The sequence below is a fragment of the Elephantulus edwardii genome, unplaced genomic scaffold, assembly GCF_000299155.1.
Source record: "Elephantulus edwardii isolate Elephantulus edwardi_28Jun2011 unplaced genomic scaffold, EleEdw1.0 scaffold00274, whole genome shotgun sequence".
Classification (NCBI taxonomy): Eukaryota; Metazoa; Chordata; class Mammalia; order Macroscelidea; family Macroscelididae; genus Elephantulus; species Elephantulus edwardii.
This window is the reverse complement of record NW_006400024.1, coordinates 2423160-2432988: the sequence shown is the minus strand read 5'-3', so window position 1 is coordinate 2432988 and position 9829 is coordinate 2423160. Positions and strand designations below refer to the sequence as shown.

Here is a 9829-nt window from a genome sequence, read left to right as displayed (position 1 = left end):
AGGGTTCCAGTTTCTCCACAACCTCACCAGCATTTGTTGCTTGCTGTTCTGTTAAATTTTGCTATTCTGACTGGGGTGAGATGATATCGCATAGTTGTTAAATTACTTTTTTAAATTTCACTTTTTTATGTTCTCCTGGCTGTCCATTGTATATTCAGTACTCTTCTCCAGCACTGCAGCTCAATGGCATCATCAGTTCTCTATCATCCCTAGCCATTGTCCAGCTTTCTGATGCATAGCAAGTAATTGCAAAGACTGTGACCTCGATCAGGCGCTCCTTAGTCTCCAGACTGACATCATTCCTCTTCAGTACTTTGCAGAGTCCCTGACAGGAGACTTTCTCAATACAATACGTCTTGATTTCCTGGCTGCAGGTACCAAGAGTGTTGCTTGTGGAGCCAAGCAAACTGGAGCTGTTAATAATCTCAATCTCTTCATTGTCTGTCATGATGCTGCCAATTGCCCCAGTGGTGAGAATCTTTGTTTTCTTGATGTTGAGCTTCAATTCATATTGAAAGCTGCAGTCCTTGACCTTTTGCAGCAAGCACCGTAGGTTCTCCTCAATTTTTTTTAATTACTATTTTTTGTGCATGTACTGTCAAATGAGATCTGACTGGTACAGGAAGAGAGTGTCCCTCCTTCTCCAGCAGAGCATCTGGTGGATTCGAACTGCACACCTCTGGTATTGCAGTACAGCTTCTTGCCACTAGGCCACCAGAGCTCCCAGTTCTCAATTTTAACAAGCATGGTTGTGTCATCTGCATAATGCAGATTGTTGATGAGTCTGCCTCTAGTCCTGATACCACAGTTCTCATAGAGCCCAGCCTCCCAGTTGATCTGTCCTGCATATAGATTGAAAAAGTATGAAAATAGGACACATCCTTCCCAATTTTGATCCATGAAATGTCACCTCACTCTGTTCTGACAACTGCCTCCTGGTCCAAGTATAGGTTTCACGTAAGCACAATCAAGTGTTCTAGGATTCCCATTCTTCTCAGAGTTTGACATCATTTGTTGGGATCCACATAGTCAAATGCCTTTGCATATCAATGAAATACAGACATTCCTCTGGTACTCTCTGCTTTCTGCCAAGATCCATCTAACATTAGCTATAATATCCCTGCTACCGTGACCTCATTTTTTTGTTGTTTTTGTGGGGGTTTTTTGTTTGTTTGTTTTGTTTTGTTTTAGTGGTTTATTTAGCTTCCATGGCTCCAGAATATCTGGATTCTACAAGAATTTTAAATTCTGTTCTGCAGTTCCCCTCTTTTGATCAAGATTCTTCTTTGCTCTAGGTCAGTAGAGACCAATCATTGTCCCTTGGGTGGCTGCTAGGGAGTTTTTAAAAGACCAGGAAATGTGGGCTGGGCTTGGGGTGGGGTATTAGACAACTGTGAAAAAACTCTTCCTTTTTTTCAAACAAAAAAGCAAACTGGAGGTGGGGGGAGGAAAATGTACAACAATGAATGAATGGAAATCCTAGTTCTGTATAAACCTTCATTAAAATCTCATTTTAAAAAAAAAACACACCAGGGAATGAAGAGATAAAACAGAAGGGCTGAGAACATCATTAGGCCAACTAACTGGGATGTCCCAGGAAACCATGACTCTAAACCATCAGGCAACAAATCCTGGGAGGTGTTTGTACATAAGCAACCTCGGCAGTTATAGTTTTTGGGGTTTTTTTCCTTCCGTGTTGTACATACCACGACCTCTTCTAAACCCAACCTACACATCTGGCAGTTCTTTTTTGATGTGCTGTTCCAGTTGGTTTTGGATAATTTTCAACAGACTTTTGCTTTCTTGCATGTGATATTAGTGATATTGCTCAATAATTTCTCCACTCTGTTGGGTCACCTTTCTTCGGAATGGGAGCAAATATAGGTCTCTCTCTCTCTCTTTTTTTAAATGTTCATCATTCATATTTTATTATTCAAGGAAGAGAGTTGGCAAAAAGGTGTTTCTTATTTCCATTAAGATATCCTCAGTCAAAGACATCCAATGATCCACCTGGTAGCAAAGTTTAAAAAAAAAGAGGGAAGGGGACTTAAATGTAAAATTTGTAGAATACTCCTGAGCCTCAACAAGAAAACGGTAAACAACCCAGTCACAAAATGAGCACATGATATGAATAGACATTCATCAAAGAAGACATTCAGATAACAAACACACGCATGAAGAAATACTCAAAATCCCTAGCTGTCACAGAGTATGGTTTAACATCGAAAAGGGAGTGTGTCAGGGTTGCATTCTATCTCCATACCTATTCATTCTGTATGCTGAGTAAATTATTAAAGATGCTGGACTCTATGAAGAGGAGTGTGGCATCAAGATCAGAGGGAGACTCACCAATAACCTGCTATATGCAAATGATACAACCTTGCTTGCTAAAAGTAAGGAGGACTTGAAGCACTTGTTGGAGAAAATCAAAGAATGCAATCTTCAATTTGGATTGCATTTCAGTGTCAAGAAAACAAAGGTTTTTACCACTAAGCTGATAGGCAACATCAGTATGGATGGAGAATAGATTGCAACTGTCAACAACTTCATCATACTTTGATTCACAATTAACTGGTACCCTTGGTACCATCAGTCAGGAAAGCAGGAGACATACTGCATTGGAAAGTCTGCGGTTAGGAACCTCTCCAAATTATTGAGGTGTGATGATGTCAATTTGAGGACTCAGGTCCGTCTGATTCAGGCCGTGGTCTTTCTGATCACTTACTATGCATGTGAGAGCTAGACGATGAATAAGGTTGACGGAAGAATTGATGCCATTGAGTTTTGGTTTTAGAGAGGAGCACTGAACATCCCATGGACGGCAAAGAGAACAAACAAACATGTCTTGGAGAGGGTGTAGCTAGAGTGCTCTTTGGAGCCAAGGAGGATGATGTTTTGCGTCACATACTTCAGGCCTATTGCTAGAAAAGGGACATGATGCTGGGAAGGGTGGAGGGTCAGCAAAGGAGAGAAAGACCCTCAGCAAGGTGGATTGACAACGGTGACTGCTGGAATGGGCCCATGTGTCAGGAGGTGTGAGGATACCGCAGGACAGGACAGGATTCAGATCTGCTGTTCTTAGGGTTGCTGTGAGTTGTACTCAGCTCGGTGGCACCTAGCAATAACAACAGATGAGGTAAATCACTTCACCCCAGCAACAATAGCGAAGTTCAACAGAGCAGCAAACAACAAATGCTGGTGAGGTTGAGGAGAGATTGAAACTCTTACTCACTGCTGGTGGGAATGTAAAATGGTACAGCCACTATGAAAAGTGTCTAGCACTTTCTCAAAAAGTTGAATATAAAAACAACTATGAGATAATCATCTCACCCTAGATAGAATAGCAAAATTTGACTGAACAGCAAGCAACAAATGCTGGCGAGGTTGTGGAGGAACTGGAACCCTGATTCACTTTTGGTGGGAGTGTAAAACGGTACAAGCACTGTGGAAGGCAGTATGGCGCTTTCTCAAAAAGTTGCAAATAGAGAAACCATTTGACTCAGCAATTCCACTACTGGGAATATACCCCAAAGACACCAGAACTGCCACCCAAGCAGATATATGCACACTTATGTTTATTGCGACTTTGTTCACAATAGCAAGGAGTTGGAAACAACCTAAGGGCCCATCAACAAATGAATGGATAGAGAAGCTGTGGTATATTTACACAATGGACTACTACGCTGCATTGAAAAACAAGGAACTTATGCACTATTATTCAAAATGGGTGACCCTGGAGGACATTATGCTGAGTAAAGTATCTCAGTTACAAAAGGACAACTACTGCATGGTGCCACTGTTGTAAAACAGGACTGGCCTTGGGGTTGAGAAAAGACTGAGAAAGACGGGTTCAGTAATGTATACTGCATTGAAACAGATGAGGGAGAAAACTGTTTAAAAGGGACGTGATTAGGTATTTTTGTCATGACAGGAGTCTAGGGAGAAGCTACATGGTGGAGTGGACCTGGGGGAGGGATTGTAAAACAGTGAAAGAATTTTACTTTTCCAAGAGGGTAGTGTACTAGGGGGGAGGGTTGAGAGGGGAGAAAAGTACAACAATGAATGGAAATCCAAAGTCTCTAAATTTTTACCAAAATTAATAATAAATTTAAATTTTAAAAAAACTAAAAAAAAAAGGTTGAAAATAGAAATACCATTTGACCCAGCAACTCCACTAATGGTATTATACCCTAAATAAACCAGAGCCTCAACTCAAATAGATGTATGCACACCCATGTTTATTGCTGGCGTTACAGTATCAAAGAGACGGAAGCAACCCAAGTGCCCATCAACAGATGAATGGATAGAAAAACTATGGTACATTCACATAATGGGATACTACACAGCATTGAAAAACAACTCCTAAAACATTACACAACGTGGGGAAGTGGAGGACATGACACTGAATAAGATACCTCAGTCACAGAAGGGCAAATGCTGCTTAACACTGCTGTTATAAAATTGGACAGACCTGGGGGAAGGTTTGGGGAGAGAATGGAGAAAGTAGATAATGAGCACTACAGTGTAGTAGTGTTCTACAGTGAGTAGAACAGATGAGGGGAAGAGCTGTTCGAGGGAATAGGGAACTAGCCATTGTATGTATGAGAGCAACTTGGAGCAAGGGCAGGGAGGGGAGAAAGAAAAGGTGCAGCAGTGGTGGAAAATATTTTTTAAAACATGAAGACAGTATTATAAGAGGAATTTCAGAACCATCTCAGGAACAGGTTTGAGGCCTTGAACACCAGTGAGTGAAGACCATATGACCTATGGGAGGATATCAGTATCGTCCATGAAGAACACAAAAGATCATTACAAAGGCAGAAGAGGAAGAAAAGACCAAGGTGGATGTCAGATAAGACTCTGAATATTTCATTAGAGCACCAAGAAGCCAAAGCTAAAGGAAGAAATTAAAGGAACTATTTCAAAGGGCAGCTAGGGATGACAAAGTAAGGTATTATAATGTAATGTGCAAAGAGCTAGAGACAGAAAATCAAAAGGGCCATACACGCTTGGCATTTCTTAAGCTAAACAAATTGAAAAATTCAAGCCACAAGTGGCAATACTTAGGATGCTTTGCACAGAATGTTAAATGATCCAAGAAACATTAAAAGAAGGCGGAAGGAGTTTACAGGGTCACTGTACCAGAAGGAATTGGCTGACGCAGAAGGATTTCATGAAACAACTTATGAACAAGAGCCTGTGTTGATGAAGGAAGAAGTTCAAGTTGTTCTGAAAGAACTGGCAAAAAAGCAAGGCTCCAGGAGTTGATGGTGTACCAGTTGACATATTTCAACAAAGAGAAGCTGCCCTGGATGTGCTCGCTAAGTTGTGCCAAGAAGTCTGGAGGACAGCCAGCTGGCCAACTGACTGGAAGAGATCAATATTTGTTCCCATTCTAAACAAAGGTGATTTGAAAGTGCAGAAGTTAAAAAAAAAATAATAAAAAAAAAAGAAAGTGCGGAAGTTATCAAACAATATTATTAATATCACATGCAGGCAAGATTCTGCTGAAAATGATCCAAAAATGACTGGAGCAATACATTAGCAGAGAACTGCCAGGTGTGCAGGCTGGGTTTAGAAGAGGACATGGTACTAGGGATATTGTAGCTAATGTCAGATGGATCTTGGCAGAAAGCAGAGAGTACCAGAGGAATGTATATCTGTGTTTCATTGACTATGTGGAGGCTTTTGACTCTGTGGATCACAACAAACTGTGGCTGACTCTGGGAAGAATGAGAACCCATTGATTTTGTTTATGAGAAACATATGCTTGGACCAGGAGGCAGTCGTCAGAACAGAGCAGAGAGACACTTCGTGGTTCAGAATCAAGAAGGGGGTCCGTCAGAGATGTATTCTGTCTCCATACCTTTTCAATCTGTGTGCTGAACAAATTACCAGGATGCTGGGCTGTACGAGGAGGAATGTGGTATTAGGATTGGAGGAAGATTCATCAACAACCTCCGATATGCAGATCACACAACCCTGCTTGCTGAAACTGAGGAGGACCTGAGGCGCTTGCAGCAGAAGGTCAAGGACTGCAGCCTTCAATATATGTTGACGCTCGACATCAAGAAAACAAGGATTCTCACCGCTGGGCCGATTGGCAGCATCATTATGGACAGTGAAGAGATGGAGATTATTAACAGTTTTAGTTTGCTTGGCTCCGCAATCAACACTCTTTGCACTGGGAAAGACAGCTGTCAGGGACCTCTCTAGAGTACTGAAGAACAACAACATCAGGCTGGAGACTAAGGTGCATCTGATCCAGGCTGTAGTCTTTGCAATAGCGTGCTGTGCATCAGCTGGACAATGACTAGGGATGATAGAAGAATTGATGCCTTTGAGCTGTGGTGCTAGAGAAAAGTGTTGCATATATCATGGACTGCTAGGAAAACAAACAGGTTTGTCCTGGAGAGGGTAAAACCGGGCTGTTCCTTGGAGGCAAGGATTCTGAAGCTTCGTCTGACATACTTTGGACATATTGCAAGGAGAGACCAGTCCTTGGAGAAGAACAGGGCAAGAGAGGAAGACCCTTGATGAGATGGATCAATTCAGTGAGTAGAGTGTGTCAGAAACAGTGAGGTTGGCACAGGATAGAGCAGGATTTAGGGCTCTTGTACATAGGTTTGCTATGAGTCACAAGCAACTCAATGGCACATAAAACAACTATGCTTTCAAGTACAAAAACCTGGAAATACATATTTTATCTTGTTAGCTATTACTGTATCAGTTTCTACTCCTGGTGACCCATATGTACGGAGTAGAACTTCACATTTCTCACTGCTGTGCCCTCTGGGAAGCGAAGCCAGGCCTGTCTCCCGAGACAGTGTGACATGGGTTCAGCCACCAGCTTTTATCTTGGAGTCAAGTGGTTGATCCTTTGTGCCACACAGGACATCTGAAGCCTGGGCACACCTGGAACGGTCTTCATTCTCCTCGATGTTTTACAGTATGGTTTAACGTTTGGTATGATCTTTACTGCATTGGGCTGGCTAGGGTTTTTCCCTGCTTTTTTGTATTTAACAGTATTAGTAAATTAGTCAAATCTTTCCTTAACTATAAAGGGCGCCACTGTTGCTTTTAGAAAGTAATGTTTTTTTCCTTCTGAGGACATTTGACATTCAAACGAAAGACGTGGGCTTTTACTTGTCCCCATCTTTTGCCAGCGGCCTCGAGGAAGTTGAGGAGCTGTTGTTTCGGTTGTTTCCACTGGCCCATGCTTGTGTTGGTGGCGGGGTGGAGGGGGCATCCAAGCCTCTGCCTCTGGGGGCTGCATGAGAGGGTTTAGCTCTGGAAATGAGTCCCTGTGCGCTCTATGGCTTCCTGGAGTTGGGGCTTGAGGAGGGACAGTTCCACTCTAACCAAGGAACTCTTGATGCTTCTAGTGTGTTCTGTTAGCTATCGTCATGCTGATGATATATTTCAAGAAGAGGAACTTATATTTTGAGTACATTTTAAAAGTCACTTTCAGGTTTAAGTGCATTAGGTCATACCTTCCCATTTCTTTTTCTATTTTATAGGAAGATGATGCTTTCACTCTTGTCGCGTTACCTGCTGCAGGTTTTCAGGGGCCGGACGTAGCTCCGTGCAACTGCGGGATTCAGACTCCGGCCTTTGCATTGGTAGCACAGCTCCTTAGCTGAGGGTAGTACTCTCGTCGGTTCTCATTACTCCTTCCTTCTACTCCGTCCTTCGTTTTCGAAGCTTAGTTGGCTCCATCATAGAGCCCCTCAGTACACCGGTGTCCTTGGTGCGTCGTTTCCTCCCTGTTGATTTCCAGGTCCTCGAGAGCTGACCCTGCATGCTGGGAAGCCAGATGTTGTAATCAGTGGATGGATGGCGTGTTCAAGGATTTTCTTAACTCTCCCCTTTTTTGTTTCATCATCTTAGGTATCGCTACGGTCAGTTAGTTGAAATAAATAGCCACAGCCTCTTTTCTAAGTGGTTTTCCGAGGTAAGTTCATTTTGATGCGACTTCTGCATTGTCCGCTGCTGCAGCTGACACACCTTGTGGGTTAGGCAGGTAGTGGGCGGGGCGTGGGCATGGGTGAGGCTGGACATAGCAGTGGGAGATGAGTGCTAGGCTGACCTGCTGTTAGGGGCCCAGAGCGCAGCAGGAGTGCAGAGTGACCACTCCAGGCATCTCACGCCAACCAGCACGCATCTCACACCATCTGGCTGGCTGGTCCTAGAGCAGGGAGCAGTGTCCAGGGGACATGGGCTGTGGGGACTTTGAGCAGCTAGACACTTACACAGGCTTCGGCACAGCTAGACACTGATGGTACATGGTGCTTATAGAGTGGCAAGCTGGTGACCAAGATGTTCCAGAAGATTCAAGATCTGATAGACGACAAAGAGGCTTTGGTATTCGTGCTCATCGATGAGGTAAGACCACTCAGCTTTGCACGCTTTCATTGTGGGGCATTTCTGAACTTCACTGCCACAGGGTGTGCTGCCTTTTTTCGTCCAGCCCCGGCCCTGACCTCCCACCCCTCGTCCAGCCCCGGCCCTGACCTCCCACCCCTCGTCCAGCTCCGGCCCTGACCTCCCACCCCTTGTCCAGCCCCGGCCCTGACCTCCACCCCCCGTCCAGCCCTGGCTCTGACCTTGCTGTTGTCTTCCATTCGCTGCCCCTGCCTCCCAGATGGCGTGTCTGGGTTCACACACATTTGTGCACTTGCTCGCCTGCTCGAGGCCCATTCCCCCACGATGCTACTGCCCCCTATCAGCTGGTGCTGTCCTGTTGACTGTGTGTCACCCCTGTAGGTCGAGAGCCTGACCGCGGCCCGAAATGCCTGTCGGGCAGGCACCGAGCCCTCTGATGCCATCCGAGTGGTCAATGCTGTCCTGACCCAAATAGACCAGATTAAAAGGTAGGGCGTGGCCCTCAACAGGATGTCAGCACTCCGACTGGAATAAGTGCACTTTTTAGGTGTTTAATTTTAGTAGAAAAACCACACAGGGACATTATTATTCCCAGTATGGGTCAGGTCTCTGAGGGACTGCGGGAGGCAGGTGTGAGGCAGGGCCGGCTGTAGTTGATGGATGCTGCAGGCCAACAGTGATTGAGTCCCATCCGGAACTTCTGGGCTGTGACTTGTTCCCTTATGGCTCTTGGGGCCCTCGGCGCACACATCCTTCAGCATCCTCTCCAGCACCGTGTTGCGGGGCTTATTGAAAGCTTCACAAGGCTCAGTAGCTTCTTGTTGCAGCAGCTGATGAGCACATGGCGCCATCTCACCCTTGGGCTGTGTGCTCAGGTTACTCATATGTCACTGCCTTACTTCCTGTAGATATATGCATGAACAACCAGAGCCAAGGAAGAAGAGATAGAAGATTTTTACCAACTTTTACAATTGGAGATTGATCGAACATGCAATCAAGATGCATTGATAATAATAGGTGACTGGAATGCAAAAGTTGGGAACAGAAAAGATTTAGTAGTTGGAAAACATGGACTCGGTGACAGAAATGGAGCTGGAGAGTGGATGATCAAATTTTGCACAATGACTTATTCATTGCGAATATGTTTTTGTTGTTTTTTTTTAATTTTTATTATTTTGTGTGAGTGTACCGTCAAATTGGATCTGACAGGTACAGGAGGAGATTGTCCCTCCTTTCCTGGCAGAGCATCTGGTGGATTCGAACCGTGCTCCTCTGGGATTGCAGTGCAGCTTCTTGCCACTAGGCCACCAGAGCTCCCCGCAAATATGTTTTTTAAGACACATAAACGCAGATTATATACATGGATTTCACCTGATGGTATACATAGGAATCAGATAGATTACATCTGCGGAAAGAACCGCTGGAGAAGCTCAATATCAGCTGT

The 9829-nt window shown here is 44.3% G+C and overlaps 1 protein-coding gene across 1 annotated transcript in view; it reads left to right on the top strand.

Moving 5' to 3' along the window:
- TRIP13 (thyroid hormone receptor interactor 13) overlaps positions 1-9829 on the top strand; it is a 29109-nt gene that overhangs the window by 13908 nt on the left and 5372 nt on the right. Inside the window, exons 7-9 of the mRNA XM_006900170.1 lie at positions 7891-7954; positions 8299-8385; positions 8767-8873. Of these exons, the coding sequence (XP_006900232.1) occupies positions 7891-7954; positions 8299-8385; positions 8767-8873 (258 nt within the window). The remainder of the gene's footprint in view (positions 1-7890; positions 7955-8298; positions 8386-8766; positions 8874-9829) is intronic.